Source organism: Vipera berus, assembly GCF_964194415.1.
Source record: "Vipera berus genome assembly, chromosome: Z".
Lineage (NCBI taxonomy): Eukaryota > Metazoa > Chordata > Lepidosauria > Squamata > Viperidae > Vipera > Vipera berus.
Window position 1 is genome coordinate 73,122,250 of NC_138205.1, and position 20,799 is coordinate 73,143,048.

General features: G+C 39.9%; 1 protein-coding gene across 2 annotated transcripts in view; it reads right to left on the reverse strand.

Annotated features, from left to right (window-relative positions):
- Nucleotides 1-20,799, reverse strand: part of SEPTIN7 (septin 7) — a 62,962-nt gene that overhangs the window by 37,025 nt on the left and 5,138 nt on the right. For both annotated transcript variants that reach the window (XM_081343638.1, XM_081343637.1), the window contains exons 2-5: nt 12,175-12,281; nt 7,123-7,223; nt 2,148-2,282; nt 54-171 (exon numbers count right to left, since the gene is read on the reverse strand). In XM_081343638.1, the coding sequence (XP_081199764.1) occupies nt 54-171; nt 2,148-2,282; nt 7,123-7,223; nt 12,175-12,281 (461 nt within the window). The remainder of the gene's footprint in view (nt 1-53; nt 172-2,147; nt 2,283-7,122; nt 7,224-12,174; nt 12,282-20,799) is intronic.

Here is a 20,799-nt window from a genome sequence, read left to right on the forward strand (position 1 = left end):
CAAAACTGGATGCAGTATTCCAGGTGTGGCCTTACCATATATATAAAAATTACCTGTTTTTTAAACTGTTGGCATTCTTCAGGTGTGAGTGTGTCGGCCTTGGCAATGAGTGGAATTATGTTCACTTTTTCATGAAGGCGTTTCATAAACTCAATATCCAAAGGCTTAAGCCTAAAATAAATAAAAATTAAAAATGAGATTTTGCAAATTTGGCTTCCAAACACAGCCAAAATTTGAGTCATATAAGGTACAGAAAGTAAAATACAATTGTAATGGAATCTGCCCACTAGGGTTGGGAGTTGGGGCAAACAATGAATTGCCTCTTCCCAGTGCATTCATTAATCAAATGTGTGGTTTATTACATAGAGCACAGAATGCCTCAGGGATATGGGAGATCCTGGGAGGCCTAGTGAAGGCAAAGGGTCCTGCCTCAGGCCTTCCCCACTCTGAGATGCACCACGCTCCATTCTGCCTCTTCAGTGGCTCCTAAGTGCACCAGCCACACAGCTGTCTTGACAGCAAGGAACACTATCTGTGCCTGCCTTTCCCAGTTCTACCACCTCCATTCCTCCTGCCAAGGTGCCCGTCTTTCTGGGGCAAAAGGACCAGTTCCCTAGCTTTGCAGAGCATTCTGATCAGCTGGCCTCCAATCCTTCAGGAGACTGCAAATTTCTCCTGGCTCTTGCTAGCCTTTGGAAAACCAGACCCTGCATGAAAAGGTAACACCTTCAGGATGAGCTTCCCAAAACCCTTCCCTTGCTATAAACCCCCTCCCTCTTCCAGAAATCAGGTTTTTCAATAAAAAGCTATGAGGGACAGCCTTCTTGTTCTTCCCTTTCCCCAATTAGGTGCTAAAAGTAAGGTCCTCACCTTTTAAAATCCTTACCTTGACTCCCCAATGACAAGAAAAGGAAGCAAGCAAGAAGAGAAACTGTGCAGCTTTCTGCCTTGAGAAACTGCAGGGGAAAAAACTCAGCTCGGAAAGTTTAGCAAGGGCAGCAAAAAATAGGACATAAGCTAGGTTGTAAAGTTTTTAGCTGTGGGTCTGAATTCTGTAGGACCCAGCTAGGACTCTAAAGTCAAGATCAAGAAGTCTGTCCCGCCCAGGATCTTTTTTCAATGGAAGAAATGTGGCTTTCTGGGAGAGGGAGAGAGTTAAAGGAAAGGAAAGATTTTGGGAAGCTCATCCTGAAGCTGCTGCCTTAGCATACAGAGTCTTGTTTTCCAAAGTCTAGCAAAAGCCAGGAGAAATTTGCAGTCTCCTGAAGGCTAGCTGATTAAGGCAGAAAGATCCAAAAGCAGCCATCATTTTCCATAAAGAATTGTTAGAGCACTGAAAATGGCAGCTGCTGCCAGGAGACATGAGGAACAAGCCCGAGTCAGTTGTAATGAATGACCCAGGGGCACTGAAGCCATCATAACTTTGAAACAGTTTTGGAGTATCTGTCGTAACTTTGAATGTTCATTAATTGACCTGTCATATCTGGAGGACTACCTATAATCATGTCTGCATTGCAAATATGTATATAATAAAACCTCTGCTTCTGAAAATGGTTTAGAATTTCAAAGCTCGCACAAGCAAAATTCCTTTTTACTAAATAATGTACCTTTTTAAAGCTTGCAGCTCTATTTAAGTTACCCTTGTTCAAGAAGAAGAAATCTTGTGAACTTTTTAAACATTGTATCTATTATCCTTTGAGAGTTAGGGCAATATTTACCATTGATTTCAAAAACAATGTGTTATATAAGAAATTACTAGCACCACAAAATATAATTTATAAATATCTGATAAAAAGCATTTCAAAGCATTGGCACAAATTGAGTCTATTAAATCTAAAAAAATGTCACCATATCTTTTAACTAATCATCTTTATTGTCAGACTATAAACAAAGCATGCATAACTACTTTCAATTCAATCGATTAGAAAAATCCAAAGTACAGACTAATAATAACGTATAATCCCAACTCTTACTCTTCTGGATTCTGTAAAAAGCACTTTTGCTAATATTAGAGAAGGAAATTTATTTACATTAGAATTCAATTCCTTACAATTTCTCTGATATGACATATCTAACAATGTAGTGTAATTGTTTCTGAGTGGAGAAATCGCAATGTAGGAGCCAAAACATTCATCTTTAATACTGACCCATGTCCTGAAGGAGCAATGAAATACAAGCAACACTGGACCCTGTTATCTGGCATCTGTCGTCTGTTCACACGTGATTCTGCATTAAGATAGTCTTCAAATTTACTGTCAATGTAATCAATAACGGGCTGCCAGCTACAATGTGCAAAGATATTTTTTAAAAAGCAGATTAACTTGGAACATTCACTATATTAGTACAAGTTGTACTTTTGATATTAAAAATGACATTACAAATATAATTTTCCTAAAGAAATTTAGTTAGATTGCTCTACGAGAAAAGCAATGCCCATTCTTATAGATGAAACACGAGCAACAAGCAGAAGATTTAGTAGTAAAAGAAAGGGTCGTAGAAATGGTATGAAGGAACACAAAACATACCGTATATACTTGAGTATAAGCCGAATTTTTCAGCCCACTTTTTGGGCTGAAAAACTCCACTTCGGCTTATACTCCAGTCAACAAAAAAAAAGAACTGTCCCTTCGTTCGGAACAGGCTGCTGAGAGAAGCTGCCTCGCCTGCTGCGCCCCCAACAACCGCCGCTGCCGCTTTCCCCCCCCATCGCTCACCCGCTGCCCCCGAAAATGCCGCTGCCGCTTTCCCCCCCCATCGCTCACCCGCTGCCCCCGAAAATGCTGCTGCCGCTTTCCCCCCCCATCGCTCACCCGCTGCTCCCGAAAATGCCGCTGCCGCTTTTCCCCCCCATCGCTCACCCGCTGCTCCCGAAAATGCCGCTGCCGCTTTTCCCCCCCCATCGCTCACCCGTGCTTTCCCCCATCGCTCACCCGTGCTTTCTCTCCCCATCGCTCACCCGTGCTTTCTCTCCCCATCGCTCACCCGTGCTTTCCCCCCCCATCGCTCACCCGTGCTTTCCCCCCCCATCGCTCACCCGTGCTTTCCCCCCCCATCGCTCACCCGTGCTTTCCCCCCCCATCGCTCACCCGTGCTTTCTCTCCCCATCGCTCACCCGTGCTTTCCCTCCCCATCGCTCACCCGTGCTTTCCCCCCCCATCGCTCACCCGTGCTTTCTCTCCCCATCGCTCACCCGTGCTTTCTCTCTCCATCGCTCACCCGTGCTTTCCCCCCCAATCGCTCACCCGTGCTTTCTCTCCCCATCGCTCACTCGTGCTTTCCCCCCCCATCGCTCACCCGTGCTTTCTCTCCCCATCGCTCACCCGTGCTTTCTCTCCCCATCGCTCACCCGTGCTTTCTCTCCCCATCGCTCACCCGTGCTTTCTCTCCCCATCGCTCACCCGTGCTTTCTCTCCCCATCAAAGATCCTTGGAAGTAATGGTTGGAAAAGTTTGCAAGTCTTTGGGAAAGTTCAAGAAGTGAAAGGAATACCCTCCTCTTGAAAGACCAGATAAGGCAGACAGGGAGATGAAGAGTTCAACCGAGTTTCCTCTTTTGTTCAGGCATCTGCACCCGCTGCTTTTAAACTCGCCGGGCGCTGCAACGGCACCCGTTTTCCCCGGCGAGTTTTCCCTACCTGGCCCCTGCAGAATCGCGGCGGCGCCCCCGGAGAAGCCTACCCCGAGGCTGCAGCCGATTTTTCTTTCTCCAAGACTCTGCCGCCCAGAGCGTTGTTTCTCCCCCTCGTGCGTGCGTGGGATGAGGCGAGAAACCAACAGCCTGCGTCCGTCTCTCTTTATGTATATTTCTGTATATATCTTATCTCGGGATCTAGACCTTTCGAAGGAGAAGGGGCGGCTGGAGTTCGTGAGTTGCTGTGGGACCCAAGGGTTGGGGGAAGAGAGATGGGAGGGAAAAGGGGAGAAACCTGCCGCTGGCTAGTTCTTTGTCTGATCGGGGGAGCCTGAACAAAAGAGGAAACTCGGTTGAACTCTTCATCTCCCTGTCTGCCTTATCTGGCTTTTTGAAACGCACCACCGGCTGCTCCGTCCAGAAGCCCAGATTCGGGAGGGCTGCTTGGCTTCCACTTGAGCCCATCTATGTCCGCGGGTCCCCCCCACTACCCCTAGACCTCCGCCGCCGGCGGAGGCTGGATCCGCGCTCCGCAGCGGCAGGGCGCGGATCCAGCCGGCGGCAGAGGCTTGTGGAGCACGGATCCAGCGTCCGCCGGCATGCAGGCAAATCCTGCTAAAGGGCTTTCCCCCCCCCCACTGGATCCGCGCTCCTTTCTGCAGCAGAAAGAAGCAGGCAGGCAAGGCACGGAGATCCGGAGACCTGCCGACGTTTGGGGAGGTTTGGGGAGGTGCCCAAACCTCCCCAATCATCAGCAGGTCTCCGGATCTCCGTGCCTTGCCTGCCTGCTTCTTTCTGCAGCGGAAAGAAGCAGGCAGGCAAGGCACGGAGATCCGGAGACCTGCCGAGGTTTGGGGAGGTGCCCAAACCTCCCCAATCATCAGCAGGTCTCCGGATCTCCGTGCCTTGCCTGCCTGCTTCTTTCTGCAGCGGAAATTAGCAGGCAGGCAAGGCACGGAGATCCGGAGATCTGCCGACGTTTGGGGAGGTTTGGGGAGGTGCCCAAACCTCCCCAATCATCAGCAGGTCTCCGGATCTCCGTGCCTTGCCTGCCTGCTTCTTTCTGCAGCGGAAATTAGCAGGCAGGCAAGGCACGGAGATCCGGAGACCTGCCGACGTTTGGGGAGGTGCCCAAACCTCCCCAATCATCAGCAGGTCTCCGGATCTCCGTGCCTTGCCTGCCTGCTTCTTTCTGCAGCGGAAAGAAGCAGGCAGGCAAGGCACGGAGATCCGGAGACCTGCCGACGTTTGGGGAGGTTTGGGGAGGTGCCCAAACCTCCCCAATCATCAGCAGGTCTCCGGATCTCCGTGCCTTGCCTGCCTGCTTCTTTCTGCAGCGGAAAGAAGCAGGCAGGCAAGGCACGGAGATCCGGAGACCTGCCGAGGTTTGGGGAGGTGCCCAAACCTCCCCAATCATCAGCAGGTCTCCGGATCTCCGTGCCTTGCCTGCCTGCTTCTTTCTGCAGCGGAAATTAGCAGGCAGGCAAGGCACGGAGATCCGGAGATCTGCCGACGTTTGGGGAGGTTTGGGGAGGTGCCCAAACCTCCCCAATCATCAGCAGGTCTCCGGATCTCCGTGCCTTGCCTGCCTGCTTCTTTCTGCAGCGGAAATTAGCAGGCAGGCAAGGCACGGAGATCCGGAGACCTGCCGACGTTTGGGGAGGTGCCCAAACCTCCCCAATCATCAGCAGGTCTCCGGATCTCCGTGCCTTGCCTGCCTGCTTCTTTCTGCAGCGGAAAGAAGCAGGCAGGCAAGGCACGGAGATCCGGAGACCTGCCGACGTTTGGGGAGGTTTGGGGAGGTGCCCAAACCTCCCCAATCATCAGCAGGTCTCCGGATCTCCGTGCCTTGCCTGCCTGCTTCTTTCTGCAGCGGAAATTAGCAGGCAGGCAAGGCACGGAGATCCGGAGACCTGCCGACGTTTGGGGAGGTTTGGGGAGGTGCCCAAACCTCCCCAATCATCAGCAGGTCTCCGGATCTCCGTGCCTTGCCTGCCTGCTTCTTTCTGCAGCGGAAAGAAGCAGGCAGGCAAGGCACGGAGATCCGGAGACCTGCCGACGTTTGGGGAGGTTTGGGGAGGTGCCCAAACCTCCCCAATCATCAGCAGGTCTCCGGATCTCCGTGCCTTGCCTGCCTGCTTCTTTCTGCAGCGGAAATTAGCAGGCAGGCAAGGCACGGAGATCCGGAGACCTGCCGACGTTTGGGGAGGTTTGGGGAGGTGCCCAAACCTCCCCAATCATCAGCAGGTCTCCGGATCTCCGTGCCTTGCCTGCCTGCTTCTTTCTGCAGCGGAAAGAAGCAGGCAGGCAAGGCACGGAGATCCGGAGACCTGCCGACGTTTGGGGAGGTTCCCAAACCTCCCCAATCATCAGCAGGTCTCCGGATCTCCGTGCCTTGCCTGCCTGCTTCTTTCTGCAGCGGAAAGAAGCAGGCAGGCAAGGCACGGAGATCCGGAGACCTGCCGACGTTTGGGGAGGTTTGGGGAGGTGCCCAAACCTCCCCAATCATCAGCAGGTCTCCGGATCTCCGTGCCTTGCCTGCCTGCTTCTTTCTGCAGCGGAAATTAGCAGGCAGGCAAGGCACGGAGATCCGGAGACCTGCTGACGTTTGGGGAGGTTTGGGGAGGTGCGCGCGCACCTCCCCAAATCTCCCCAAACTTCGGCAGGTCTCCGGACGGCGGCGGCTTGGGAGAGGTGCGCGCGATCCTGGAAGCACCGAAGCCTCGGCCGCGCGCAAGTCCTCGGTAAGCTCCGGGCGGTCACTTGCTTCCGTCTCCTGAGGGAAGGGGGGGCGACTGGAGCGGGTGTGTTTCCTCGCCTGCTGGGCGCCGCGATTTGCCCGGGGAACGCGTGGGCCCCGAATGGCAGCGTGGAGCGAGGAAGCGGACAGCCAGGGCTTCCCCGAGAGCCGCGGCCACACAGGGTATTCCTGTGTATTCAGGCTTGCAAAATGGCAGATCGAGCCTCTGCTGGCGGCGGAGGCTTGCAGAACGGCGGATCGGCTTATATTCGAGTCACGAACTTTTTCCAGTTTTTGGGGGTGAAAATGGGGGTCTCGGCTTATACTCGAGTCGGCTTATACTCAAGTATATACGGTACTTCCCAAAGCTATTTGGTAAATAGTCTTTATCAAAGTTCATTTATTGTTAATTATCTACAATAATTAACAGATGAAATATTTGCCACATTAATATTAAAATATTTTTATATAATAACCAGTCATATTCTTGACATCAGAAAATTTATCTCATAGTATTAGTGGTACTTAGTTTTTTGACTTTTCTCAGTAATAACCAAACAATATTTATCTCTGAGCTAATCATAGAGAAACAAGAGAGTTGGATAACTACATCTGGAAAATTATTTTTTCTGTCATTTCTGGCCAACAGAACAGCCAAAAAAGTGCCATACAAAGAAAAAACTGATTTTACTTTAAATATATGCAAATTTTGCAAGATAATAGCCATTACTAATATTAGAATGTATACTTACCAATTGCTATTATCCACTGCATCACCAAATCCTGGCGTATCAACTATTGTTAGTAGCAACTGCACACCGCCTTCTTTAATTAGAACCTTAGACTGTTCAACCTGAAAATTTTAGAAAGATAATGTATGTATGTTAAATATTAAATTCTTTGCTAATAAAAACTTTGAATATAATAATTTTAGATTAAAAAAAATTACGGTAGTACAACTGATCCTAAAAATGTTGCTTAAATTATGATCATAAATGAGTTTTATTAGTTATGTATGCCAAACTGCTCTTCTATAAATTGAGTAATTCTTTTGATTCAGGGAAAAAACTTTGATTCAGTGGAGGAGAGGATGAAGCATTGATGAAAAGCATCCTCCCAACTCTTCAAGAGAGGCTGAATGAATACGCAAGAAAAATACAGAACAAAAATGCTTTTTATTTTCCTCTTGAAAAAGTATCCTATATGTAGATTTCTGGTCATGTCAGTTGAGAATCTAAGTCATGTATTTTTCTGTTCACATTTCTTTGTTCAATTTGTTTTTCCAACTCTAGAAAAAATGTTTTACAATTTAAAAAATACATGGTTTAACAGCACAAACCAAAACTGAGATAGGTTTTCAATGCCTTTGCTTAACACTTTGGCTTTTAACTTATAATCTTTTTGTTTTTTCACCTTCATTCACACATTAAAAATGTTTTCCCCTAATTCCTGCAGGACAAATAGAAGTTGTTTGGGAAATTTTCGAGTTAAGCATCTGTGGTGCTGATGATACAAGAGAATATTTATAACTCAGAGTTGAATTATGGAGTCCTTGGTGCTTTGAGCTTAGTGGTTTTCTTGCAGACATCTCATTACCCAACTAGAGGACATCATCAGTGCTAGAAGAGAATCAGATTTTTTCTATTTTTTGGCTTGCCCTGTCACTGTTGATGTGAATGTTCTTAATGGTTTCTTGAACAGGCTGTTGTGTACTATTAGCTTGTTTGTCTGAGTTGATAGCTCCTTGACAGGGGTATTCTTTACTTGATTGTTTGTCTGGTATTAATCTTAGTGTTAATTTCTGTTATTTGGGTATTGTTTGCTGATGTGCAGATGTTTCAGTCTTTCTGTATCCTTTTTGCTTTTGATTGTCCCCTTTGAATGGTACATAGATTTTGTTTATCTCCATATCCTTGTTGGTGGCTGATTTTCTGAGGAAATAATTCTCTAGTATTTTTAGAGTTGGCTTGGTCAAGGATGCTCACGGTTTCCCAGTTGAAACTATGACAAGGTCTGTTCATGTGTTATGAAATTAAGGACTTTTCATCATGTATTCTGACTCCTAGCTGGTGTTCACAGATGCGCTGTTAGCCTTCTGCATGTTTATTATCCTATATAGTAGCTGTTTCAGTCTTGCACTCCATAATGTGGATCATTCTTATTTTTTCTTCTGGGGCTGGTGTTGTGTTTTTTTTTTTTGGTTTACTTAGGATGTTTTGGAGACCTTTAGTTGGTTCATGTGCTACAATTAGGTCATGTTGTTGTAAAAGTCTGTTGATGCTTTCTGAGATGACATTCGGACAAATCAGCCATCAACAGATACACAGAAATAACCAACTTCTGCATAGATGATCAAAAAGGAAGCAGAAAGACCAAAACACCTCAATTTACATTAGTGTTTTTATTTTGTACTACATCATTACTTAGATACATTATATTTTATTTTAAGCTGCTGGCTTTGGCTTTAATAAATATATTGTTGTTGATGCCTTGGTGGAGCAGTGGGCTAATGCCTACTTAAGTAACACCAGCTGCCTGCAATTAGTGCAGGTTCGCATCCCACCAGGCTCAAGGTTAACTCAGCCTTCCATCCTTCCGAGGTAGGTAAAATGAGGACCCAGATTGTTGGGGGCAATAAGCTGACTTTGTAATAATGCCGCTTGGGGTGTGTGAAAGCCCTAATAAGCAGGCATATACATAGAATGAAGGCTACTGCTAAGTTTGTAAAGCCGCCCTGAGTCTTCGGAGAAGGGCGGGATATAAATGGAATTAAAATAAAAAATAATAAAATAAAAATGATTGTATTTCCTCTACAATTAGCATTCTTAATTTACAACCTCTAAGACTTAGCTTCAAGAATATATGCTCTGAATATAATATACAGTAAATGTTCAAGCTGAATTCATTCTATGTACATTCTGTCTGGTCAATTTTGTCTTTTCTTTAAAAAAATTCTATAACCCTACATGGTCAAATTCTCATAATGTACTACTTTGTGGAAGACAGCCAGAAAACTATTGTAAATAGCATCAACCCCCATTACAAGTTCAAATGAATCCTATTTAGTTTTGGAACTATCCATGGGGATTTAGGAAAAATAAATTAGCTCCAATCTTGGAATGCAAAAGGTTATTTTCCCATGCACTCTATTTAAATAGATCACATGGACCAGATTCACAGGCCACATCAGATCTGTAATTTTAAAGTTGTCTTATCCTTTAGAAGATGTCTATTTGACGTATTTTATGAACAGCTTTCTGTTATTTCTGTTTCACGGGAAGCAGAGATATTTAAAGTGATTTAATTTTAACCCAAAACATATTTAAAGTATAAAAATGTGAATTCTTCTACGCACAACCTAAGATAATCTAAAATAGTCTAAGTATTTCAACTATTAACAAGATAATTAAACTTTACATTTCTAGCACAGAATTCAAAAATTCTTAAAGCTAAAATTTACATAATTACAAATCATTAATATTAAACATGGTAATGTATTAATATCAATAAAAGTTACATATCATAGAAAACTGATAAAATGTTATTTCAAGGTAGCTATAAAGAAACTGAAAACAGTAATATTATTCTAGTCAAATAAGTTATAACAACAAGATTAGTAGACTAAATGCAATAGCAATTTTTCCTCAGTCACTTCTAAGTCTTTGTAATCTTGACAGATAACATTTATTAGGGTTGTCTGTCAGTAATTTAAATTATTTTAAATTCATGCTTACATTGTGATAACAACATTAATTCATTTAGTCTTTCTGATGATCCAGCTTTCAGAGGCATACTTTATAGATGGAAATATTATGGCCTTAAATTATTATGTTAAGTTTGATATTTCTGCAGTGTATATAGTATAACTACCTATCTTGTAGTCTTTCTTTCAAGCACTGATATCTCTTATTTCATAGTTTTCAGTTGTCATCCTTATGAATGTTTGAGCATCGGGATGGCTCTGCCCACTGACATAATCTTATGGCACACTCTTTTTTATCTTCAACAAGACAATTCTTCCTCACTTCTATCCATGTGATAGTATTAGCATATCTGAGATACAATTCCAATTTATTTTCTCATCCAGTCTTTATTATCCCACATATGTTAAGTGAAGAAACAATTTATTATTCTACATCCCATTCTAACTATTGCTTTCCAGTCAACAAAAAATTTCTCAGCAGCATGTGAAGTGGTCTTGAATGTCCATGTTTTTTAGGACTATCCATCATCTATTGGTCTATATAATTAAATAATTAAAAAAACAAAATATACTTTGAAGCATGGTAAAAAGTGCCACTCCTTTTTTGAATTTAGCTAGTACATCTCGAGATACTCATACCATATATTGTTGAAATTCAGACTACAACTTTGTGATCACTATAACAGTAACCCTAGAGATATACCAGTTTCAGCATTCTTTAGGACTTTATCACAGTGTGATTGGGCTCTTTTAGAATTGCTTTTTGTTTGCAAGGATGACAACTGACATAGAAAAACAAGAGAGTGGAGGCTTTTATGCGTTTTTACAATATACTATGAAGTTATTTACAATAGGCATTTAGAACAGATATATACAGCAAGACTCTGGTGCCAGGCTTAGTCTTATGTTTCTCCTCCCCTCTTGCCTACTGCTTCATTCTGTCTCCTTTTCTGGGTTTTTAGGCTTCTCAAGAGGGAATGAAGAGAATGGAATATACTGGATTTACAGCTTACTGTGTGCTTAAAGGTAAAGGTTCCCCTGCACATGCGTGCTAGTCGCTTCCAACTCTAGAGGCCGGTGCTCATCTCCGTTTCGAAGCTGAAGAGCCAGCACTTGTCCGAGGACATCTCTGTGGTCATGTGGCCGGCATGACTAGATACCAAAGGTGCACGGAACGCTGTTACCTTCCCACCATAGTGGTCCCTATTTTTCTACTTGCATTTTTACGTGCTTTCAAACTGCTAGGTTGGCAGAAGCTGGGACGAGTAACAGGTGCTCACTCTGTTACGTGGCACTCAGGATTCGACCCGCCAAACTGCTGACCTTCTGATCAACAAGCTCAGTGTCCTAACCCACTGAGCCACCACGTGCTTAGTGTGATTTAACTCCTCCTGGATCTGGCCATCAGATCTCCTTTATTGAGGCAAGGATCTTCTGCCCAGTCCTTCCCCAGAGACCAGAGTTCCACCAATGACAGCAATCTCCCTTCTCCCCATCTTGTATTTTATATAAAGGGAAGCCACTACAGACTTTTCTTCTCCCTTCTTGACTGGGAACCAACAACATCTCCAGACATTAATGTAACAAATACCACTACTTCTCCAGTCAGGTTCAATAGTCAAGTTTTTACAGGTAGTCCTTGACTTATGACAATTGAGACTGTAACCTATATCGCTAAGCAAGGCAGTTGCTTTTTCATCTACACAGATGAGGTGGTCAATGTGTTGAATCAGTGCTGAAAAATGTATTAGATTGGAATTTATGGAATTCCCTCACCAGAAAAACTCAACTGATATTCACATTAGCATCTTTTTAGCATTTTTCTATTTTCCCAAGCTTTTTAATTGACTTTTAACTGTATTTTAATTCTTAGTTTTTGAATGAATATTAGGCTGCAGCTTAATTTATATATTTTTATTTGGTTTGATTTTAGCATACTCTCAGACTGTATGTTTTAGTCTGTTTTATTGACAACTGCTCAGAGAATTTTGGTTAATGAACATTTTTTAAAAAATAATTGAACAAATAAATAAAATTAAAGTATTTCTATTTCAATTTAGCATATAAAAATGTAATAGAAGGTATACTTTTTCATGCAAACCTGTACAGTCTTTTTAATTCTATGTGAAGGTCCTGGGTATTCTGGAGAATACAGGTCTGTCAGGAATAATGAGTTGATTAATGTTGATTTTCCCAATCCAGATTCACCTATCAAAAAACAAAAATACAATTAGAATTATCACATGACACCTCATTAAGATATGTTTCAAAGTCATTTCATTTTAATACATAATTCATGTTATTTTGCAGTGTTCATAACTATTATTTATTTTGCAGGTTTAAAATAAAAAACAATATGCATAAAATTCTTAATATGATTTTCTTGTAGGGAAGAGTTTCATTCAAATATTTAAGATTTAACATCTAAAAATAGAGCTTGTGACCGATTTTTAAATGTTAAAAAAAGATAATGATTCACAACTCAAAACAATTTCTTTGAGTATTCTCTCTCTGGTCACAGTTATCTCTATTTGTATAAAGAGACATGAATGATAAGTTTTTAAACACTTTTTCCCAGTCTTAGAAAGTTAAAAATGTATGGAAGTTGAAGATCACATATCCTAAAAATTGCTGAAGTTGAAAAATGGTGAATCAGAAATTTAAATGAATTTTTACATTTACAAATAATCCTCATTTAAGGATCATTTGTTTCCTCATTACAATGGTGTTATACTGCTGTAATACATTTCTACACTGAACAGAAAAGAAGGCTATCCTAATCATAATCATCTAATCTTAATCATACCCTAAGTGTGTCAGATGAAAAATTAGGTAAAGTCCCAAAATAAAACATGCTTTTACAAAAAAGATATTTTTGTATGATTTCAGTCTTCTCTATATATTTAGAATTAGCTAAAAACTGCAAAAATATGCAGTACTTAGTTATCAAAGGATTAGTAAATATATAACATCTGTCCAAGTAATAGACTACAAAAAACACTACAAGTGAATGTTTAATGTGCTTTATTATTCTTCTCAAGTAGAATAAGCTTCTAAAAGAACAAGGTATTTTGATTAGGCACTTTACATTCTGCATTTTCAGTGTTTCAATTTATGAAATAAGCGATTGCTTCCACAGATTCAAACTTCCACATTGAGCTTCATAATCTGGCACATTCTTGAAACTGATCTACTATATGCATTTATAAATGAATTAATTTCTGTCACATTCTCTTATACAAGAATTGACAACTTTTTCTGATCACGAGCACATTCCCAAAATAATCTGTTGAAGGCTGAATTTGGGTTAGGAGAAAAACAGTCAGGAATTAAAGCGACCAATCCTCTTTTATTTGCCATTCTTCCTCTCTCTCCTCCTTCACAACCCAGCAGGACTTTATATCAGAAAATACTCATATTATTTTGGGTGACTGGCAAGATTGATAATTTCGTACAGATATAGGACAGTTGCCCATATATTGAGAATGTCTGCTCATACTATAGTGTGGTGCAATCTGAAAAAGAACTAAATTTCAAATTTAAGATTCAGAACTAAATCGTATAAGTTTACAATATATAAGAACTACAATTATCTAACAATATAAATATTTTTATTTAAATACCAATCACTTGCAAGTATTATGTGAAATACATATTTATCTCAAAAGCAATTTAATTATTTTATGAGACGAAAAATTCAGATTTCTATTCCAGTATATTTGGGGGGAAAAAGACTGAAAAAATATTTAGAGAAAAAGTGATAAACCATTCCCCTTTCCAATTTTTTCTGGGTTTTTCCAAGTTAACAATAAGCAGACATAAGCATGTATCATCTTAGATTAAATACCTATAGCCATTTACACAGCTGCATACAGAACTAACAAGTGCCTGACAAATTCCTATGTGGTTAATTAATACTTAGGAATGTGTTTAGGAATTAGCTGATTAAATACAGTGAATCCTTTATTTCAATGGAGTAATCTGCGGAAAATTAAAAGGTGTTTTTCTTCAAATCAACTGATCCGTAATAAAATTAAACCCCAAAATTTGCACAAAGATTAATGGAGAAAGGAATTCTATAACCACAAACTGCTAATGCTTTTATTTGGGCATGTTCCTTTAATCATCCACTCTAAACATTTGATCAAAGGAATGCTATGTGGAAATACAAGATCTTCACCTATGGCTAAAATATCCTATTCTACAAGTTTTATTATACTTAGGGAAACTATACTTTTTATTTTAGTACAGTGCTTGCATTAGCCCTCACAGAAAACCAATTTTAATATAGCAGAAGATAAATGCTACATATCCTATGCCAATAAATACACCGTTAAAATATGATCAATAAACCACAAATAAACTTTTGAAAGTCAATGATGTAAGGAACTCTTCATAACTGGCTCATGACTTTTTTCTGCATGAACCAAAATTATATTAGTCATTGGGTTCCAAATAGAGAGAATTGTCTAGATTATCTACCAGTAACTTGGGTTTTGAGAGTTTTTCAGAGATGTAAGATGCAGATCTGAAGGCAGGTTATTGTCAATGTTTCCCTATAGTAAAGGGAACCGCCTGCAATCTTGGAGGAGATGATTTGAACAGGTTATATCCAGTGGTATTAGATAACTATTGGCTGGTCTACAACCTTCCCTTTTGGAGAAATGTTATTGAGATAATGGTAAAGAATCAATTATATAGTGCCCATAGAAATTTGGATCCTCTCCCAGACCCAAATATGGGACTAAGATGGAACTGGTCTATAATGGTATGTGGAAAAGACCCTGGAGATGTGGCAAAAAGATTAATTAGGGAACAATCTGATAAGAGACAGCATCGCCTACAGTTCACCATGGGCAGAGCAAGAGGCTCAGAATAATCCTTCCTAAATTTTATAGGTAATAGCAGGAAAATGGTATTTTTCAGACTTGCAAGAATCTATTAATATAGCTTTACAATGAACTAGAATTAATTTATCTGGTTGTCTTTCCTGTCTGGTCTACCGGATAAGGTTGATATGGTTATTGTCTTGGATGACCTATATCAAGATCTGGATGTAGGTAGTCATTTCTCTTGGTTCTTCTAGACTGTGGCTTTCAGTATCTTTTATTATGGAATCATACTAAACCCCCTGCAGGAGATTAATGACTGTTTTGCAATAGTTCCATTCTTTCCTCAGTATGAGTTCAATCTATAGTACTAGGGATGAGAAGTCAGCCCAGTAGTTCCTGCTTTACACAATGGCTGGACTTAATCCTGTCTCTGCTGCTTTTTGAGATTTATATGAACCATTGAAAGAGGTAATCCAATAATTTGGGGTATATCATCAATACACTGGTGATATGCAGCTTTTACATCATTACCCCAGGCTGAAGAGGGAATACCAATCTTATCCCAGTGCTTGGAGGTTGTAAGGATCTGAGTGAGAATAACATTAAACCCAAGCAAGATGGGATTGCTGTTTGTTCATTGCAGTTCTCTATGAACACTGTTGTTAGCTCTGGAAAGGCTTGCATTTCCTGTGAAGAAGGTTCATGATTTGGGTGTACTTCTGGAAACCACTGATAGAACAGTCTTTGTCAAGCTTTGATAAGGTGATTGCAGCCTTATCTACTTCTGGAAGATTTGGCTATAACAACTCACATTATTACTCCTCATACTATTGCAATGTACCTAATATGGGTTTGCCTTTAAAGACTATAGGTAGTCAGTCCCCAATTTATAACTGGTCAAACGTATACAGACCCTCTCCCAAACGTATGTACAACCCTGTTCCAAAGTTCCAATGGCGACCCTCCCTTGCAATCATGTGACAATATTTTGGGCACTCAACAACTGGCCAAATTTATGGCTGTTTACAGCGAACCACAGTCATGTCACTGAAATTTATAATGTTTCTACTGAAAACGTGTTTATTTCCAGTTTTTGGCAAAAACACATCATAGCAAACAATGGGTTAATCAGATTCCCTTAACAACCGCCCCAAAAAAAGAATGTAAAATTGGGTCAGTTACATGAGTGACCCACTTTACGACCATCATGACTTACAACTGTAATAGACAAGCTCCATTACAATCAAAAGTTAGGGAATTACTTGTACTCAGAAACTACATCATACTTGTACTCCAAACTACATCTAGTTCAGAATGCAATACCTTTTATGTAAATTAAAACACACAACTGCTGATTTTTATTTATCAAATTCTTTATAGCTTGGCACCACCTGCTCCACATGTATTAGCCTTACTTAATTAATTCAATTACACCTTACTTATTCAAGGTGAAGTTCCTGGAGGTTCTGAATTTTCCAAGAAGGAAAATGAGCTGAAACCTGAAGGCACTGCTTTTTAGTGAAAGTGCTGGTGCTTTGAAGGAATCCCACAAAAGAGATCAGAACTCATGTAAGATAAGCTACAACACATGTGAAACCCAACAATATTTGGATTCACATATTACATGTAAAGATACAAACCAAGAAACCATATTACGACTTAGGATATTATGTGACATCCCATAGATTATGGGGATCTTTAAGACACCAAATCTAAAATTGTATTAATGTCCAGTAAATTTATTCTCTAATTGGAACTTTACAGCAGGACATAGGTATACCTTTATTAAAACACAGCAAATTACCAGGAATTCCAATTAAAAAAACAAATATATAATACCAGACCAGATTTCTCTTTTATCCTGACTTTTTTTAACCTTAATTCTTAAAGAATTTCTGAAGCAAAGAAAATATGTCATTTTTTCAGAAAAATTAAAATATAAAAATAAAACATCTGCCTTTGGATGAAATTGAAAGCAGCAATTTGAGCAAAATAAATGAAATGTATGAAAATGCTGAACAAAAGGTATTACTAATGAGGATGCTCAAGAATTAAAGCCGAGCTGACTTCTGGTTTTTGCGCTGTAGAACATGGCCACGGGATAGTGAAACTCCACATCCTGTGGCTGTTTTCGTCCTGCCAGGGGACCCTAAATGGGTATGAAGTCACCCTGGAAAGGTGGCAAAGGAAGAGGGGCACCCTGCTGATCATGGAACGGTGGTGGTCATTCCGTTTCGATCCGGGGGAAGCCCTCTGACCCGACAGGAGAAAAGCTAGCCACATGTTAGCATCTAGCCCAAGCTACCTGCAGCTGAAGTCCAAGAGCACTCGCCAGAACAATGGTTTACAGCGTGGTTGAAATTGGAAAAGATCCCCAAAGCAAGAAAACCTCCAAAAGTGAGGGGAGGAGACTACATTCCCATTCCCCCATAGACGGAAGCAGCAAATTATCCTTTAAGGAGGAAAGAAACATATTGATATTAAATTCAAAATACTACAATCTGATCAAATTTAGAAACTAAAACAAACTGTTGTTATATTCTAAAGGATTTTGATGAAATTATAAAAAATAAGAGTAATTTCTTGTCTGAAAGAGCTGGAAAACAAATATTTGCTGACATCTAGTGGACAATTAGAATATAGCATATTAAAGACAACCCAGACACAGAAAAATCTGTTTCCGTGAACTCTGATAACCTTTAAGAAGATAGTTGCCAGGGAACAAAGAAGAGATTGTACACTGGGCCAGCTATAAGATTGAAAAGTGTCTGAAGGAAAAGAAATACGACTGTGGTCTAAATTTATGAACTGTTTACAGAAAAACTTTGATCTATGACTAATCTTTGAAAGGGGAAGTTACAGGACGGAAGTAATTGAATTGCAATTCAGAATTGAATTGCAATTCTGACTGGTTGAAATTGATTCCAGAAAGAATTGTTATAAAACATTCATTTTGCAGGTTTCCGGTTCCGGATCGCGGCACGGCCAGAGATGTGAGGGGAACGCTCCCCATGTCATCTGGATTTCTTCGCCGGGGAGCCCCTGTAAAGGGTCGAAAGTTGCCCCGGAAAGGTGATGAGCAAGAGAGAGGACTCTCCGGTCAGCAGTAGAACTCTCCAAACTGATGAAAAAAGGATCAGCCACTCCCATGGCCCATTGTTTCAGCCGTTTCCTGCCAAAGCCAAAATTACAACAAAGCACTTGAAAGGAATTGAAAACTGGCTGAGAACTGCCTTCTTCTTTTCCTAATTGTCTACCTTTTCCTGCTAAAAGCTTCCTGAATTTGTTTCCCCTTGTGAGGAGAGGGCGGTGTCTGTCTACATTGGGACAGGGGGAAAAATCCTGGAACTAAATAATACTAATTAATTGGATTTACTGCCTTTCTATTTTTGGGCCAAAATTCCTAAACTCACAGAAATGGACTATTCTACCTATTTGATTAAAAAGGGGGACAAAAAAGAAAAAAGAAATAAAAAGACTCAAAATTAATAAAATCTACTTTGTCTGAAAGGGATTTTATGTACTCTGTGGACATCTATTATTATTATTATTATTATTATTAATAATAATAATAATAATAATGACGATGATAATAATAATAATAATAATAATAATAATAATAATAATAATAATAATAATAATTTTATTAATAGTGGCCAAGCCTGATACAGCAAGTGAATATTATTGGCAAACAAACTTGTCTATACTTTGGAACTCACCTTGGCATTAAGATAAAAACCTGAAACAGCTGGAGTTCAATTTAGCCTAAATGTGTGGAGGTGGAAACTTACTGACTTTTGCTTGAAAATTAGCCTCCACCAGGGACTATCTATAATTACTACAAAATGGAGACTGATCAGCCACAAACCTCACTTGATTATAAGCTTATACTCGAAACAATCTATAAAGTCACAGACTGAAAAATTTAGGTGCTAACACTAATTCACTAACTGAAACCCAGACTCCAACCAAAGAATTCACAATTCAGAATATAACAAAATTGAAAGCAACTACTATTGAGACAGAGTAATATACGCAACAAGGTACTAGAAAAACTAATATCCAAAACTTGACTCCACTCAAAGAACCTACAATTTTAAAAGTACAAGGAACTATTACGACAGACAACCCTAAAGACCAACAACAAACTATGGAAAAGCTTAATACTCAACTTTCGACCTTTTCTAAAGAGCCTACAATTCCAGAAGTATACTACGCGAAAGACAGAGATGCCAACAAAGAGGATGCTGAAGACAAACGAAGACAACGGAAACCCTGGACAGTCAACTAACAACTATAAAACCGGTTAAGATTTTCTACTCCAAACAGATGAACTCAGATGGAAGAAGAATCCAGACTGAATTGCGGATAAGAGATATTAGAGCAAATAATGAGAGTAGAAGCAACAGGGCAACAATATAATGACTATAAATGGTTTAACCTTTGTGTATTACTGATGGTTGGATGGCCCCCTCTGGTGCAAATAATACACATGAGAGCGAAGGAAGACCTATTTGGCAATCTAAAAGCTTTGGTTTGGAAACCTGATTGGCAAAAAAAGAAACCTAGAGTTAGATTTAAAAAAATGAGTGCCTAGAGAATCATTATAGGCCATTTTGTTAGCAATCAGTGATTCATTAGGATCTCAAATAGAAAATGTTTACGAGATAGAATTAGTATGTGTTTAAGTATTTATTAGGCTTATTTCAAACATTATTATATATTGACATAATGGAAATTTGGCTTATGGACCCTACGTTTGATGTTAAAATTTTGGTTATGTATAAGTAGAAATAGATTGATAAATATAAGTTGTCCTATTGGTAATTTGTGATGTATTAGAATATGAAATAGACAATGTTTCTTAGGCAGAGTCTAGCCACTTAACTATTCTGTGTATGTTAGACGTTACAATCTTTGATGTAATAAAGTAAGGGGAATTTGGGTTGTGAATACTATTTGGGATGTTAAAGGTTAAATTTGAATACTATAATTAATATCAAAATTAGATAAAATTTAATAACAGGACATGGATATATTTCTTTGAAATTGACTGATAAATTTTTTCTTTAATTGACCATGCTATTCTTAGAAATTCGTTAGTTTAAATTTCTAAATGTTGCGTTGAATGTTAAGGGAAATAGAGAAGGATGCTATGATAATGTAACCTGAACTATGTATTGAAAATTCTATTATTCAATTGATGATTACCCAGGTACCATGATGCTTTCTAAATATATAGTTTTTAAACTGGAAAATCAATAAAACTTGTTTTAAAAAAACATTGAATTTACTGAAACAATGACAATTAAAAATACAGTGGATTATAAAAATTATACATAAAGACAAGAGCTATACAAAATTGGACTGTTTGGATTTTGAGTTTTGGCTGGCTTGACAAGGCTAACTATAGAGACTATGGCACTCATGACGGATTACTCAAAAGGGGGAGACAACATGGATTTGACATATTCATCAAAAAATGATAGAAAACCATACTTAGTATCTATTCCTGAAGGACTCAGCCTGAAAGATCAAAGACCTCTAGAAGCAACATTCCAAGATAAGACAAGTATTTTCCAAGAGGAAATTTATGCAATGCTACGACAGATACAAATCACAATAGCTTTAAACGAGATTAAACACAACTTTGATAACATAAATGAATATACTTCTAAGTTAAATTTACAAAAACACCCAAAGAATGAACAAACAAATCAGATAACAGAATGTAAACTAGAAAAAAATGACTTAATTGGCAAAGCCACAAACAAAGGGAATTATAACTTAATACAAACAAGAAAAAACTTACAAGAATTGGGTACAACAATAAATATGGAAAAGATACCTTATGCATTAGAACAGGGGTGTCAAACTCAATTTCATTGAGGGCC